A 16,968-nucleotide genomic window follows, 5' to 3' on the forward strand; every position below is an offset into this window, starting at 1 on the left:
AGCATTTGGTGCAAGTATCTTTCACCAATTGTTAGGATGTTGTCTTTACGAAGAATGAGAAAATAAGTGTGTTCAAATAATGGACGCATGGTTAATATAATAGCTGACATGACATACTTTTAGACGCTTTTAACATCCCTTGTTATAACGTGACCTTAAATATCAACTATTAAAATACTATGTGCGCATAGTTATTACGAAACCAGTTCTATATAACAACCAAACGCTGTTAAAGTGTAAATGTTTATAAGTGAAAATGCTTATGGAACTCTTGAAGTTTTTTTTTAAATTTAAAATTGGTATCTATCAACATTCCTATATTATTATTATTATTATTATTATTATTATTATTATTATTATTATTATATAAACGGCGATTTTCTTTTATGGTAGGTCACCGCACTCTCTAATTTGAGAGAGCCTCGTTGGCTCGTTGCCCCACTCTAGTCAGACTATGTAATCTTAACCGGGTATACGTTGGCTTCAAAGTTTGGTTTGAACATTTCCCCAGGAAACCATACCATCGGCTGACACTTAACAGTCGTTGTACCATTACGAGAGTAGAACTCTCTGACGTAACACATGCTGGACTAAAACCTGGGTGGACCCGAGATTCGAACTTGCAACCTCACAAGACATTGCTCAAATACTTCATTGTCAAGACTCACTCAAAGTATCACAAATAAATATCAAACTTGAGTCTCCATATAACCTAAACCTCTTACCGGTACACCACAATCAGTATACCACAATAAGAGTATATAAAAATCCTAATTATGGAATGCCCAACAAACTTAAAACTACTCAATATCTATCATTTTTCTCATCATAAAAGAAAATGATGAAAGTGATATCAAAGTCCTGAATACAATCTAAAGCACTTGTAAACCCCACACCTAATCTCTCTCTCTCTCTCTCTATATATATATATATATTATAATAATACACACACATATAATATCTTTGTTTTTGCCAAGCTATTTGGGGAAGGAAGATTCAGTTTCCAGTATGCTATGGCCCATGATGGAATCCTCACAAACAAAGATTCAACTTAAACCAATCTTTACTCTCATAAGACATATATACATACATACATATCTCTGTATCTAATTTGAGTGATACGATACCCTGCTCATGCACATAACTTACCATGTCAAGATCATTTCTTTTATGTGCCATCATCATCATCATCATCCAATCACTTTCCATTTCCAAGATTCAATCTTTATCATGTTCTTCATCATCTTCATGGTTCCATCAACAGCCCAATAAACAATTTGAACAAAAAACAAACATTTTTTGGGAGTTTGAAGAGGAATCAAAAACATGGGTTCAAGTGAAATCAACTTATGATCTTATATCATGTGTTAATGATAACTGTACTAAAGTCGGCATCATCGAACCGAATCAAGATCAAGATCAAGAACAAGATTCAAGCAAGAGTCTTGGTCAAAGAAAGAAGAAAGTCAAAGTAGATGAAAGAAAGATTGGGACTTTGGGGTCAAGAAACAGAATTTCGGTGACGAAAATGTCGGATGACTCGATTTGGGTCACGGGTATGAGCGGGTCGATTTACGAGCGGTTTTGGAATGGGATTCAGTGGGTTATTGCACCTCATGAATTGCCATTACTAGCAGGTCATGCAGTTTCTGTGTTCTTGGTCAAACATACAGTTCTTGCTATATCTGAGGCTGGAATATTATATCAGGTAGTTTAAAGTTTAAATCTTTAAATCAATCTTTAAAGTTTAGTAATTTATATTATTAACCTAATTTTGTTATTTAACTTGCAGATGCAGCTAAGTGAGAATTCGCAGCCGGTATGGATCGAGTTCCTAGCAATTCAAGATTCTAGCATCGCGATACGAATAAAATCTGGAGTTATATCACATGATAGGGAGTAAGTATGATCGAGAGCAGAGGTTGTTATTTCAACCCGTTTCATTAAACGGGTCGATTTTGTTTCTGTCTTTAGCGGTGTGCATTTGGGTCAGTTTTGTGCTCAAGTCGAACCAAAAACTCCAAAAACAGGAAATTCAGTTTTTGGTTTTTTCACAATGGTTACTGTTCAGTGTTTACGGTTTTGCTATTTGGGCTTCAAATTTTCAGGCCGAAAAAGTTGCGCAAAATAGTGAATTTGGGCCTGAAACTTTGAGCCAAAATATTTTTTTGTTAGTTAATTATTAAACTCAAAATAATGAACTTGGGTCTGAAACATATTGTTTTAACCTTTTAACTTAAACGGGTCAAGTAAACCTTCGCTAAAAAATGAGTCGAACATTTTTCAACCTCCTTTGCAACCCGTTTTGACTTCTTTAATGAAAAACAGGAAGATCTACTTCTGCACAAAAAACGGGCTGCTATTAGAGCTTAGTGAGATCAACACACCAAGGTTTGGTTTTCATTATTCTTGATTATTATTTTTATTATCGAAAATGGTATTTTAATTTTTAACTTTTTCTTCATATAACTTATATCGCAAATCCACAATGTAAGCAGCTGGATGAACCATGGCAAGCCTCCTGGTGCAGATGTTGCAGCCATAGTTGACGCTGCTGAAGTTAGACCGCAAGTCATATTCACTATAAGGTCCTCTCTTTGTTTCCATGACTTTAAAACAGTTGAGCCCATGATGATCTTTGTTACCAAAATGCAGCTCAACCGGTGATCTGTACGAGTTTGACCTGTCTTCAAAGCCATTGTGGAAGAAACATATATGGAGCCAAGACTCGACACACGACACTGCTTTAACACCATTGACTAGTTGCACAGCACACCGAAGAACCGGGCCTCATTCCGACTCACTCTTTCTATTAACCAAAGTAGTTCATCGGAAAAGTCAACATTTTTCATGTAATCCACAAGTTTTATGATTTAAATTTACCAAATTACAGGGTGGGAATTTGGTTGAAAGAAGACTGCATCAGAGGAAATGGAAATGGGTCGTCCATGGAAGCCCGAAAGATCAACAATTCACATCCGTGACGCTCGCGACGGTCGATGAAACATACTCGAGTTCGGTCTCTTTGTTTTTAACGACAGCCACGGGATCCGTCGTAGAATACAACATCTCTAAGCAAGAAGGTATGTTTACGTAAGAATCCAAAACAACTGAAAGATCGTATTGGTGAATCATATATGTGTATTAAATAGCTGAAATTGAGGTGTAAACGAGCCAAGCCACTTGTGAACTACTCGAGATTGGCCCACTAAAAGCTCAAACCGAATCGAGCTGAGCTTTTAAGGAGTCGAGCCTAAAAGTAAGCTTGTTTAATTAACGAGCCCAAGCATATCAAGCTCTCGGGCCTGAACGAGGCTATTATTTATATAACTTATATTTAATATTTAAATATATATATATATAGAATAGTTATTATTATATATGAAATTATGATAGAAATAGCTAAATAATATGTATTATGTTATATAAAAAGTTATTATCCAAGTATATATAAAAAGTGATTATTAATGTGTATATATATTAATTATTAATAAATAATAAACAGGCCGAGATCAAGCTTAAAAACTATTTATGAGCTGAGAGCCAAGCTTGAGCTCTCGTAAGACTTGCCTCGGCTCAGCTGGTTTACACCCTAGCTTAAAACCATCTCTCTTTATATAACGACTAACAAATAAACCTAATAAACTCTGCTAAAATGCATCTTGACTGCTCGTATAAAGACAGGCAAAAAAACATGGGTGAATCATGCGCATCCTCCGCATGCTAAGGTGGCCAAAGCCGTCTCCGGGCTGCAATTTCAAGCAGGCAGGCTCATATTTCCTTTAGACGACGGAAGGCTCGGGGAACTCCACCAATCAATGACCGGAGGAGACGGTGTAGGCCCGAGCCCACCCGTAAACCGAAGACGGGTGTCTACAAAGTACACATGGTCAATAATAGACGCACCAGAGAGCGAAGGGTGGAACGCAGAATACTGCACGGAGGATCGTGGCCCGTTAAACTGCATTTCTGGCGTAAAAGACGAAATCAACGACGATGAAACCACTAGACCTGGGTTCAGGAGGCGATCGGGAAACAAAGGACATGAGAATTATTATTTGGTGTCATTGGGAAGTAAGTCAAAAGATGAGGCGTATGTTGACCGGGAAAGTTTGGTAAATTTGAATTTCCGGTTACGTGTTATGCATGAGGGTCGGTCGTTCTTTCTTGTAACCGGAGACCGGGTGATTTACGAGTATTTGAATATTGAAAATGCATGGCTTTGGCTTAAGCATGGGCATCATATGAGTATGAAAGGTGCACTTGGGACTTATAATGGGAGTTTGTTTTTGGTGGATGAAAATAACGATTTGATTACCGGAGAAAGAGCCGGTAATGAGTTTACGTGGATAAACTGCTCGGCGATGAAGAAGGGGAGACAGGTGATCGGAGGTCCGCCTTGGGATGTGGCTCCGTCAAAAGCTCCTAAAGTTACACCCGAAGACTCACTGTTTTTCGTTAGCAGAACTGGAGGGTTGCTACAATTAACGGTAAATTTGCAACTCGTGTGGTTTAGATCAAATACATCAACCCGAACGCGAGTTGTTTATTAAACGAGTTAAAGTATGCTAATTGCAGGTTGCGTTGAAGAAGTTAAAGTGGAAAGATTGTCGAAACCCATCAAACACAAAGATCGCGAGTATCATAGACCAAGAAGTATTCAGAGAAAACATAGTTTTCGTGGTTGGACTCGATGGTAACTTGTACCAGTACAACAAGGTGACCGGGCTATGGCACGGGCACCACCAGTCACGACACATGGTGCTATCAAGACAACCCGGGACAGCTATGAGGGGTTCATTACACTCAATATCCGGATCCCTTTTCATGCTATCTGAAGACGGTATGCTCGTTGAGTATTACTGGAATCCAATTGACAGCTGGGGTTGGGTTGAACATGGTTCGCCATCTCCTGGGGTTACCTTAGTCGGCTCAACTGGCCCATGCCTAGTGGGGAACCACTTGTTCTTAATTGGTTCGGACGGGAACGTGTATATAAGGTATTGGGATCAAACTGTTTGGAAATGGAGTGACTGTGGGTTCCCTACAAAGGAAAACATTGTTGGTGAAAACCGCGAGGAGGAAGTGTGTGTTGACCAAGAAACTCGGGTTAAGATTCGTAAGGAATACCAAAAAGAAGCCGAAGATTGTGATCCAAAGGTTTGCTTTTACTTGTATCTATTTAACATTTTACATTATCCGTTACAAAAAGCGTGACAGAAATTGGAACCGTTTATACAGGTGGCGCCTTCTCGACCGATTCCATTCACAGAATATTCAGTGATATTTGAGCTAAGAGACGGAAGGGTAAAACCATAATTTTTTCACGCATGTTCGTTTCAACTTTAGTAAGGAGAATTGAACGTATTGTAATTCATACTCGGTTTTGTTATGTGTTCGTGTTGCAGTTGGCAGAAATCCAGAGAACAGAAGATTTACGGTGGGTGTGGTGGCGGACGATAGGAACCCCGACAGCCCGTTGCAATGGCATCTACTGGACGGCTGTGACAACATGAAGATAGATGACAGATCAAAAGTATTAACAGTTAATGTACATATAATAATAGTTAAAAGAACATAAAGCAGGATTACAAAAAAAAAACAATAAAACATGCAAGCATTAGCAGCCATAGATCATGTGTAAATGCATAATTCTATTGTAAAAATATATGCTTCTGTTTGAAAAATAGTATGAATGTGCCATTTGTTGCCTCAACTAGGTTTAAGACCGTAAGACAGTAAACCGGTGGAAGCTGGATTTGAACCCGAGACCTTTAAATTGGCCAACTCAATAACAAAAACAGATCAAATACATCCAATTTATCATAATCTAGTGCAGCCAAAAACAATAAAACAAAATCATAGTTAGGAGAATAATTCAAAAACCTTCAATTACAATACTACCAACATCTAACAAAGAAATAAAATACTTCCTTGAAAAGTAAAATTTTCAAAAACATATGATATGGGAAAACAATCCTCTCTGCATAGGCAGTTACTCGGTACAAATTACACGCATCGATCAAAGGTTAAACCATAAACGAGACCGTACCATGATGCTTTAGAAGCATACGAAATCAGAATCTCCTTCTAGGACTTCTTGACCGACGACCATGTGGCGATCTACACATAAAAGTAACAAAACAAACACACATTAATTACATTAAATAATGAAAAATTATGCATTTGATGATTAAAAATTTAAAAATGATAAGACATACCTCCTATTATTTCTCCTTTTGAAAGGGCCTCTACTGAAAGCCCAATCAACATTGACGGTTTGGGTAAGAAGTTCACCTCCATCCATTGAGGCTATGGCTTTCTCTGCTTCTTCATAATTCTCATATTCGATCAGTGCATAACCCTGATAACCAACAATAAATATCATCTCATGAACCACGAAAAAATAAATGAGTAAACTAAAGATTATTTTTAAACAATTCTTTACCTTAACAAATCCAGTACGACGATCAAGATTTAGATGCAAATTCTTGATCTCCCCAAACTCTCCAAACGCATTTTGTAGGTCATCTTCTTGTGCCTCTTCATGCACTCCGGTAACAAGAATAATCCAACCTTCAATTGCTACATACGCCATGTATAAAGATTCAGTAAAGCTAATACTTTCTGAGTTACGTATATACATAAAACAAGCTCCAAATTGTATATAGATGTAATCTAGAACACATTAACAAACTATACTAAAAGCAGTTATCAGAAAATTATATGTATGAAATCTGACACCAAGTAGTAGACATTTTTGAAATAGCTAAGGAGCAGCATGTTAGAGACACAGAAACAGCAACTTTCATAAATTGTAGTTAAAAGTCATCAAGTCTTAATCTTTTATATAAAAAAAATAACAAACGAGTACTTGATAATAATCAAAGTTACCAGATATCTAGTTTTAACTGTTTGTACTCATTATATGTTTTAATTTAATTATTTTCTGGTGACTAAAGCCAATGCTAGTGATCCATACCATTTCTGTTTTTACTATCTGTATTTATCAAGTACTACAAAACAGAAAACAAACTTACGTTCCGGATCAAGTAGATAGGTCAAAATGACTTCCCGAAAATGATCCCTATGTTATAAATGCTTCAAAAAGGGTGAAAATAGATATTACTTCTAAACACTATCTCAAACTGCTAATATTATTATTCTTAGTAAACTCCACCTACCATTAAAGACCTAATTTTTCTTCATTATGTGAAACCACATAGATCTCAAACCACAAGAGAGAATAAAAACACAAACAAAAAAGAATATAGACCTTCTCTTTTTACTAGAAAAATCATGCAATATACAATTGAAGTATCAACATTATTCATACTATATCCTGAAATGCAACTTCAGTTTTATAAAACTAGCACTAGACACTAGTATATTACTCTTTTTCTCTATATACTTTCAGTTTTAAGTAGACTATCTACCATTTCTTTTTACCATAAACTTTCCATGGAACTTTTGCTACGTATTTTCTGTCACTTGTGTGAAATCAATGTCAAGACCAAGTAACACCGGCTATAAAAAAAAACTCATTTCCTACCATCATTGTTGCAAAAGTCGGATTCCAAGGTGAACTAGACAGTCCTCGAAGCCCTACCTTGGAGACTTTCTTCAACTCGGCCTGGATTAGTCGAAAGCGGTCAAAATCGGGCTAGGAATTTCTAAAAGTCGGTTAAAAGTAGGGTTAGGATTCTCTCTAAGTCAGTTAAAAGTCATTCAAAAGTCGTTGAGTCAGCTAGGTACCTTTTTTGACGTGAATTATGCGTATTTTGACAAATACATGATATCCAAAATTTAATTATCTTTATATTAACCATGTTCGAGTTCTCTCCGAGTACTCCCAACTCCCCAGTCGGCTGCCTAACGACTTTTGCAACCTTGCCTACCAATTATAAACAATTTTACAATAGTTTGAGCTATAATTCTATTACAATGTTTTAGAAACCCTAATTTCCATCTGTGCAGCTAACTAAAAAAATACTGTAATTCGTTATAAATCCTAAAAAAGACTACACAAAATTCACAAACTTGACCTTAAATTCTAACCGTCTAACAAACTAACTAACTAACAATATGTATAAGATATTATACAAGTTTATAATAATAATAATAATAATAATAATAATAATAATAATAAGTTTAATAACTAACATCGTTCAGGACCGGGTCCACCATCTGAATCGAGCGAATCGAACCGGCCGGACATACGAGTGGTCCGTCCGGTGTCGGTTTCGTCACGGAAGCCACGGCCTTTGGTTTTCTTAGGACCGGATCCAGCGGTGGTGATGGCGGATTTGAGTTTGGGGATGTGAGTAGGAGAGTCGACGTCTACGGTGGCGTCTTCGTCCATGAGGTCATCGTCGTCCGGCTCGAAGTCCAGTGCGTCTACGTCCGCAGCGTTCGCCATTTGATTATTTTGCTAGTAGAGGAACTGTGAGTTGTTTGTTTTGAGATTGTTCAGATTGAATCTAGTTTTTTGAGCAGGTTAAATCGGTTTCGGTTCAGGTTTGGTGAAATAAATTACAAACCGGTTTTGAACATATAGCTTTCAAACCAGATTCTAAATAATTGGTTTCAAACTGATTCGGTTAACTGTTTTATTTGTCCACACTTAAAAATGGAGAGCCCCAATGCCTTCACTTTAGTCAGACTATGTTATCTTGACTAGGCTCACGCGGCTTCAGAGTTTGCCTTGGTTGTTACCCAGGGAAATCATATTGTCGACTGACACTTAATAGTTATGTCACGACAAGAGCATAAGTTGTTGGCGTAACATTCGATGAGATGGGACGAAAACCTCGGTGAGCTCGGAATAACAACCTCGCAAAGGCCTATCTTAAATCATTCATTGAAGAACCAAAGCTTCCTACCACGAGGGCAAAAGTGATTGATTATCCATGTTTATTTGCATTTTTTTGTTTTTGAATTTGAAAATAGTTTATTTATTTATTGACTTCTTTCAAAAGACAATATTTGTAGTTTTTAGAAATTAACCTTTTAATCTTATAAAAAAACTGAAATAAAATGGACTTTTGTGAATGTCAAACACTTTTGCTTTTTTAAAAAAGCCCATAAATTAATAAGTTTTCAAACTCCATCCGCAAACATGCCCGGGTAATATTGGTGTCATAATGTTCATCTTCAATCTTCAATATTAATAACTGAAGAAACACTAACCGGACCCCGGGCAGATTACTGGTAACCTGGGGGTTGGAGAGCTGTTTCCCACGAGGGGTTAAACCCTTGGAAGATGGTTCTTCTGATAACCTGCAAAACAGACACCGTGAGCTCGTCACTGAGAAGGGGGGGTTCCTCCTTGTGACCACCCTCCGGCGTGAGAATCAGACTAGATTGCTCTTTAAATATAAAAGTATATTAAGAGATTGCTAGAGCAGATATCAGGTATATATGATGATAATATGATAATATAAGATGATCATACCATTGGGGTATTTATAGCCGAAGGTAGGTTTCCAAGGGGTTTAGCCGGCCCAACACGCTACCAACTGTAACCTATGCACGTGCCCTGCCTGTGAGTGGTGGATAGGTAGCGGCTGACACAGAGCAGGCGTGTCGTGCACTCTTCCTCTTCTGCCAACTACAGGCTAGGCACGTGGTATGGCAGGAGTTGGTGGGTAGGCGGCGGCTATTGGTCACAGTGCTGTGGCGTGCTGTCTGCCATGCTGCTGTCAGTGAGCTGTCGCATTCTTGGTCAGATCTTTTGTCTGTACCTCGTCAGGTATCACACAAAAGATCCTCCATCATACGGACTGGCTCATTTAGGCGGGAGTTTTCCCCCTCCCGCCTTTGCTCATTCCTTCAGGTGACACTGGGGAGAGTTAAGTGCCTAGTGCGTGTAGCCATGCTGCGCGGGTGGCCTTCCCTCATGGCTTGTATCCGAGGCTGCGGGAACAGGCGGAGTCCTTCACCATGGGAGGCATTTCCTGCGGGACCAGCTTGCATACTGCGCGTAAGGACGTCACTTCTCTTGAGCATGGTTGGTCCTGCGGATCCAGTTGGTCTCTGCGCAGACGTCCCTGTTTAAGGTGAGTCTTGCGGGTCCAACTGGGCTCTGCTGGGACCTACCTCTTCAAGTCCCCCCAGTCCAATGTTCTTCTCATGCGTGTTTAATAAAGTGAGGTGAACTTTTGGACTTAAAAGGGTTTTGAAAAGGGTTTTGTAAGGTTTTCCATGGGAAGTCCTTGTCACTTGCAGAAATGCCCGAGTTTCCTGCTTGGTCTTTGGGTATGATGCGGGTAGGTCTGTAACCTCCTCGCAGGTCAGGAGCATTGAGTCCCAGTTGTGTGGATTCTCCATGAGGTTTTGGTAGTTTTGAACATAGTGATCAATTATGTTAAAACCACCAATTCCATCCTGGAGCTTCAAACAACGTAGTTCTCGACGTTCCCGCTATGCGGGGATGTTATTTCCTTTTCCGCAAGCATTGCCCAGAAGATCCTTCTTGGTTTCAATTCCCAGCGGAGCGCTAGGTATGTGAAGGGTTTTGCCTTAACACTGTACCTGCGCTCGTCTTACGGTTACTTTACTTCCAAGGTATTCCTGGCGTCAATTCCCTGCGGGTGCTAGGTATGTGAAGGGTTTTGCCTTTACACTGTACCCGCACCTGTCTTATAGTTACTTGGTTGCCGAGGTACTTGGCTTCAATTCCCTGCGGGTGCTAGGTATGTGAAGGGTTTTGCCTTAACACTGTACCCGCATCCGTCTTATGGTTACTTGTTCGCCAAGGTTTTCTTGGCTTCAATTCCCTGCGGGTGCTAGGTATGTGAAGGGTTTTGCCTTAACACTGTACCCGCATCCGTCTTATGGTTACTTGTTCGCCAAGGTTTTCTTGGCTTCAATTCCCTGCGGGTGCTAGGTATGTGAAGGGTTTTGCCTTAACACTGTACCCGCATCCGTCTTATGGTTACTTGTTCGCCAAGGTAAGGGGGTATTTTCCCGCTTCTTTTTAAATTTTGAATTTTGAAATTCGAAAGGTTGGTGGAAAGATAGGAACAGTCCAAACTTCTGAAACGTCGCGCGACGGTTTCTTCTGACTGTGTCAGGACGTGCAGGAAGTTATGGTGACGTGACATTATATGGTCATTCCAGACGCTTTTTCAAGCGCGTGGGCGCGATTTTTCGGGCGCGTGGCCGCGAAATTACTGGCACACGTCCTATCAACAGCTGTTGCCAGTCTGCTTTTTGCCACGTGTCATAGTTTCATTGCACCTTCGATTTCTTCTCTCCTTCGCATTAAATTCACCGCATTAATTGCGATTAGTATATAAAGGGGGAGAGGGTTATTTGCAATTCACACTTTTCACTTTCATCTCTTCTTCTCAAGTAATTTCCGGCGAATTTTTCTGTTCAGTAAAGCGTTACCCTGAAATCTCTTTTCATCTTTCTTCCACCATGCCTTCTCATGATGCTGATGACCAGAAGACTGCTGGCGAATGCCAGTGCTCTCTTCCTGTCGATCTGTACCAGTATATCGTCAGGAAGTTCATGCTCGAGTCTCTCGAGCCTGAGTTTCCTGAACCCCACCATACTGTGTACGATGCCCCTAGTGGCAAGATCGGGGTTTATGCTGCATTCTTTGTCTACGGAAACCTTAGGTTTCCGTTGACAAAGTTTGTGTACCGTGTTCTGGAGAGGCACGGTGTGCACCTGACAGAGGTGCACCCCATGGCCATTGCCAAGGTCCGGCACTTTGAGTGGGTGTGCCGGATACTGGGCCTTGAGCCCCTCGTTGACCGTCTGATGACCTTCTACACTTGGAGGTGCATCCAGGGGTGGTATACTCTTACAACCCGTATCAAGGGTTTAAAGATTTGTACCACCGAGCGGAGTCTTCGCTCATGGAGAAGAGAGTTCTTCTTCATATCCGCTCGCGCCATCCCCATCGCCATGAAGTTCAAGAATGGCCAGGCGCTTCCGAACCTTCCCGCCCTCAACTACGAGGAGGCGGAATGGTTCTCGAAGATATCCCGGGTCCAGTCCCCGGTTTTCCGTTTTCCGGAGTCGGCGATGGTGATGCTGGGGATGAGCCGGGTGTGGAAGGCGGTGAATGCGGATAAGGTTCCGATCGTTCTTGAATATGGTTCGAACTCTGTCCCTTATGGTACGTCTTGTTTCATTTTGCTGACCTCGATTTTTTCTAACTTTCTTGTTGATTTCAGAGGGGAACGATCTTCAGTCGCTCCTCAACCCGCGGGAGGAAGATGGTCCCGCACGGATGGGTACTCGTGCTCTGGACGAGAACGAGTTGCCCATCTTAGAGCAGACCGCGGGTCGGTTCGTGGAGGTTTACCCGCCAGGCCAAGAGATCCTGAGCCACCGACGGCCAGGTAAGCCTATCTTCTACCCTGAACCTCTCAATGCTGTGCCTGCTGCTGGAGTTGACATTTCTTCTTCTGAGGAATCCGCAGAAGGTCCTCCACTGGTGCGGAAGAAAAAGGCTGCCGTCGGGAAAGGCAAGGAGAAGGTGGCCTCTACGGCCGACCCGGTAGTCCTATCTGACTCGGAGTCAGATAGTGCAGAGGTGGCGGGGGAGCCCGGTGGTGAGGAGACCACCGCTCCGGAGGCTGTAGCTGTTACCTCCGGGGAGGCAGCGACGACGACGGTTACCGGTGTCAAGAGGCCGGCTCCATCGGGTTCGCCCCCGCTTGTCCGTACGTTCAAGCTCAAGAAACCCCGTAAGTGCCCCCATAATTCTTGTCTAGATTTGTTGTTTCAAATAAATTTTTCTAACACTTTTGCTTGTGCAGGTGTGGATGTTGACGCATTCCAGGGTGGAGTTGGAGCAAGTATTCCCCCGCCAATGAGGGAAGGCTCGGTCAGCCTTCCCGAGGCGTCGACCCAGGCGTCTGTGCCTGCTTCCGCTGGTTCCAGCCTTCCTGAGGCTGTTCCAGCTGAGAAGTTGTCTCCGCCGGCCGTGAGTGCAATTTTTACAGCATCTTTCACGGAGCCGGCGATTACTGTTGCTGAGGAGGTGGCGCCAACAATGGCTACCACAGCGGCTGCCACTATACCTGCGCCACCGGCACCGATGGCCGGACCATCAGGTACGCGCCGGGCTTCCCGCCGATCTATGCCACCTTCCCGTCTACCTGACCTGTTGGATGGATTTCCTTTAGGTTCAGGTGATGGGTTTGGCGGCTATCGGCCTGTTATTGACCCTACAGGTACGTAGGGTTCTTTTTCCTTTGTATATTTTTATCATCTTTTCCTAACTGCCTTTGTTTCTTTTGCAGTGTCGGATTCCAATGAAGTGTATGTTCCAAGATGGAACATACGCCGAGGAACAACCCTTCGTACCCCTGTGGAGTGCGTGGACTGGGCTCGCCACGCTGCTCCTCATGGTGCGTTGGGGGAAGCCATGGCTAGCTACCAAGAGGGTAGGCTAACCAATGAGCTTCGGGTTCTCCAGGCCCGGACGCAGCCCCGCGTCGAGCTGCTTTGTCGTGAAAACGACAAGTTAAAAGCAGCTCGCGCCAAAGATGTATCTGAAGCGCGGGCTCTTCGGGAGGAGAACCGGCAGTTGGCCGCTGCCGCAGCCGAGAAGGAGAAGGCATTCAAGGCCCTCGAGGTTGAAGTCCAGGCGCGACTAGAGGCCCGCTCCAAGGCTGCCCAAGCTGTGAATGAACAGCTTCGGCTGGCCAAGGAGACTGCGCGAAACTCAACTGAGAGGGCTGCCAAGGCTGAAGCTGTTGCTGAGCCGCTTCGCGAAGAGAATGAGCAGCTTAAATGCAAATTAAAGGCTCTTCAGCATGCTCATGACGCCTTGGCAATGGAAGATGCCAAGAAGCTGCAGGAGATCCTTGACCAGAGGGGGGTGCTTGACCGCACTGAAAGGAAACTCAAAAGCGTCGAAGAGGCTGCCGCCAAGGAAGTTCAACTTGCCAACCTTGATAAGAGCGGAGCCGAACGTGCTTACAAAGAAAGTCAAGCTACCCTCCAATGGCTGCTTCGAGAAGCGTTGCCTCAGGTATCTTTATCTTTTTCTTTACGCTTTCCGCTCGTAATTAGAAAATGTTCTAACTTGTATTCTTTTGTAGGTTGTGCGTCGGGTCCTTTCAGAGACCTCTTATGACGATGCGATGAGCACAGCCCTCAACGCTTCTCATGAGGATGGGGAGAAGACTGGCTTCCTGCTTGGTCTAGGGTTTGCTGAGAGAGGCTTTCCGCCCTCCAACTTCCCTTTATTCAATGTTAATACTGAAGCTGCTTATGACCAAGCTGTGAACCAGTACGCTGCCTTCCCGCATCCAGTGGTGGAGAAGGTGAACGAAGCTGCTGCTGCTGATGATGGGCTAAACATCCTTAAGGCTTTCCTTGGGCAGCCGCGCTCTGACGGTGCTGGTCCAAGCGGAGGTGGCCCTGAAGCCTGATCCTGAAGGTCCCTTCCCACTGCTAAGATAGACTTCGCTTTGTATAGATTTCTTTTAGGCGGGTAGTTACCCGGCCACTGTTGTAATATATCATTGAAATATACGATTGTTATTTCTTTCATTGGATTCTTTGCTTTATAAACTTATGACTTGCATACTTAGTTTAAAATAGCAATTTTCCAAGTGTTTAGAATAAGAACCTTTGAACGTGGTTGATAGTGGGTTAAAGTTTCGCTTCCTCCTTCGTGATTGTGCGGGTAGAACCGTCACTTGCACTTGGTAGGATGGCTAAACTTTAACTTTTATCTAACCTGCGTGTAGGTTTTTCTTACTTTTTTAAGAATTTTGTTTTGAACCGTTCGACGCGCGGTTGTCGATAGGTTAGTGTTCATCTTCCTTTCATGATTCGTGCGGATAGACCGGCACTTTCATTTAATGGAATAATTGAACTCCTCCTTCAACTGACCTGCGTGAAGGTTTGCCACGTTATTGGGTTCGTGCGGGTAAGACCGCCTTCCCACGCAACGACTTCACGTAATGTGAATGCCGTCACCAGTGTTGGATTGTTTTAACCGTTCGACGCGCGGTTGTTGATAGGTTAGTGTTCATATTCCTTTCATGATTCGTGCGGATAGACCGGCACTTTCATTTAATGGAATAATTGAACTCCTTCAACTGACCTGCGTGAAGGTTTGCCTGCTGAGGATAAGTTAACCTTTGAACGTGGCTGATAATAGGTGTGAAGTTTTGCTTCCTCTTTCGTGATTGTGCGGGTAGACCCGTCACTTGCACTTAGTAGGATGGCATAACTTTACCCATATCTGACCTGCGTATAGGTTTACCTTTTCCTCTTAAGAATTTTGAACTGTCCCACGCGCGGTTGTTGATAGGTTGGTGCAGTTCCCTCGAATGATTCATGCGGATAGACCAGCACTTTCATATGGTAACTTTTTTCCCCTTCAACTGACCTGCGTGAAGGTTTATCATGCTTTTTGGGTTCGTGCGGGTAGGACCGCCTTCCCATGCAATGACGTTTTTTGTAATTATGCGGTGAAAACCGGCATATTAGTGTGTACAAAAGTATAAATGTAAATCATCAGCTTCGACGTTTGAAAGAGAATCATTTCCATTAGAAGTGGCTCTTGGCCTTTTCTGTACAAATTGGAATTGATTACATGCAAACTGTGTAATTGAACTCCCTTCCATGTTGGGACAGGAGTGCCATCGAGCCGACACGCACCTGTTTCGGGATCTCGTTCTTTACGCAGCATGTAGTCTCCATATTGAAGCTGATTTTTTATTCATGTTTACCCCAGCCATGGTTCCACACGCACCTGCCTGCCTGCTTAGCTTTTATTTCGCCACGAGGTGTGCGAGCGTCCCATCTCTGACGAATGTTTCGACCATGTCTTTTACGTCTATGCATTCTTCAGTGTTGTGGCCTTTTGTTCTGTGATAGTCACAGTACTTGCTCCGATCAGCATCGTGACGATGTCGGATTACTGGAGGCTTTGGCCATGGGAGCTCTTCAGTAGCAAATATGTCAGTGACGCTTTTGGTAAGTGGCGTCCATCTGGAGTTCCGGTGCAGCTTTACATTATCCCTTTCACCCAATCGGTGCTGTAAGCCGGATGAGGTGTCAAAGTTTACCCTTGACTGCCAAATGCCTTGCTTCCGTTTTTTGTTCAATCGGGCGGTGAGGACGTTGTCCTCTCTCGTCCTCTGGGTGTAAAGGTTTGTGCTCTGCGGAAGGTCTCTACCCAGTTGCTTCTCCGTTTCCGCATAGCGTTTAGCTGCTGTCATGATGCCATCCCATGTGGATGGCATTCCATCTTTACCCGTTAGGGTGCGGATAAGCTCTGGGTCCTGCGCGCCCTGTATGAAGGCTGCGCGAACAAGATCCTCGCTGATATTGCCCAAACTTAACTTCTTTGAGTTGAAGCGAGTGATGAAGTTTGGCAGAGATTCATCTTCTTCCCGTATACATTTGAGGATTGTCCATTGCTCCTCGGTATACTTTCGCTGCTGGCTGAAGTGTTGGCTAAACTTCTGCTGGAAGTCTGCCCAGTCGTAAATGTGGTTAACCGGTAAACGATCAAACCAAACCCTAGCAGCCCCCACCAGCGTCATTTGAAACATGTAACACCACGTGGGTTCCGTCCAGTTGCTGACGGTTGCTCCTGCTATGAACCTGTTCAAATGGTCGTCTGGGTCGGACATACCATCATAAGTGCCTATGTCGGGCATTTGTTTGGCACTTTTTGGGGCAATTGCTTCCGCAATGTCCCTTGCAAATTTGGACGTTCCCGCATTTGCAACGTTCGGTCTGTACGTTTTGGAGAAGTCTCGTGAACTTCCACCTGTGCTTTTTGGTTTGAAGGCTTGTCCAAAATGCCTTTTCGGTTGGGATTCCATTTCCTTACGCTTCCCTTTTGCCTTATGGCGAGGGTTCGTGTCGGAGTCGGATTCCTCCGAGTCATTGTCCAAGTATTCTTCGAATTCGTCGGCCTGTTGGACGGAACGCAAGCGTTCGTCCAACTCAGCTTGGAATTCCTTTTGTCGTGCC

At 42.9% G+C, this 16,968-nt stretch overlaps 3 protein-coding genes across 4 annotated transcripts in view; 2 read left to right on the forward strand and 1 right to left on the reverse strand.

The window, feature by feature from the left end:
* Nucleotides 1–16,968, forward strand: part of LOC143607435 (V-type proton ATPase subunit H-like) — a 64,004-nt gene that overhangs the window by 33,818 nt on the left and 13,218 nt on the right. The window lies entirely within an intron of this gene.
* Nucleotides 1,004–5,930, forward strand: LOC143607409 (uncharacterized). Of its 2 annotated transcripts, none has more exons than XM_077082867.1 (10): nt 1,004–1,708; nt 1,793–1,899; nt 2,329–2,391; nt 2,499–2,588; nt 2,656–2,821; nt 2,894–3,083; nt 3,685–4,490; nt 4,579–5,160; nt 5,242–5,307; nt 5,409–5,930. In XM_077082867.1, the coding sequence occupies exons 1-10, from the start codon at nt 1,151–1,153 to the stop codon at nt 5,514–5,516; spliced, it is 2,736 nt and encodes a 911-aa protein (XP_076938982.1). In that variant the 5' UTR covers nt 1,004–1,150; the 3' UTR covers nt 5,517–5,930. The 2 variants fall into 2 exon arrangements, with proteins under 2 accessions (XP_076938982.1, XP_076938988.1); XM_077082873.1 differs by having other exon boundaries at nt 1,799–1,899.
* LOC143607424 (RNA-binding protein Y14A-like) lies at nt 5,852–8,419 on the reverse strand. Its single transcript, XM_077082879.1, has 4 exons — nt 8,164–8,419; nt 6,449–6,585; nt 6,222–6,364; nt 5,852–6,123 (listed from the first exon to the last, which is right to left on the reverse strand). The coding sequence occupies exons 1-4, from the start codon at nt 8,417–8,419 to the stop codon at nt 6,078–6,080; spliced, it is 582 nt and encodes a 193-aa protein (XP_076938994.1). The 3' UTR covers nt 5,852–6,077.

The sequence above is a fragment of the Bidens hawaiensis genome, unplaced genomic scaffold (assembly GCF_021521415.1).
Source record: "Bidens hawaiensis isolate Kalapana, Puna unplaced genomic scaffold, B.hawaiensis_p1.1 tig00002123_1, whole genome shotgun sequence".
In the NCBI taxonomy this organism is placed as follows: Eukaryota; Viridiplantae; Streptophyta; class Magnoliopsida; order Asterales; family Asteraceae; genus Bidens; species Bidens hawaiensis.

Bases quoted from the DNA above. Each gene is read 5' to 3' on its own strand.
- LOC143607424 (XM_077082879.1), bottom strand. From the start codon at position 8,419: ATGGCGAACGCTGCGGACGTAGACGCACTGGACTTCGAGCCGGACGAC. The intron at 6,586-8,163 runs GTTAGTTATTAA...TGGCGTATGTAG, and splicing joins TGGACCCGGTCCTGAACGAT to CAATTGAAGGTTGGATTATT. The intron at 6,124-6,221 runs GTATGTCTTATC...TTTTATGTGTAG, and splicing joins AAAAGGAGAAATAATAGGAG to ATCGCCACATGGTCGTCGGT.
- LOC143607409 (XM_077082867.1), top strand. From the start codon at position 1,151: ATGTCAAGATCATTTCTTTTATGTGCCATCATCATCATCATCATCCAA. The intron at 2,392-2,498 runs GTTTGGTTTTCA...CAATGTAAGCAG, and splicing joins AGTGAGATCAACACACCAAG to CTGGATGAACCATGGCAAGC. The intron at 4,491-4,578 runs GTAAATTTGCAA...TGCTAATTGCAG, and splicing joins GAGGGTTGCTACAATTAACG to GTTGCGTTGAAGAAGTTAAA.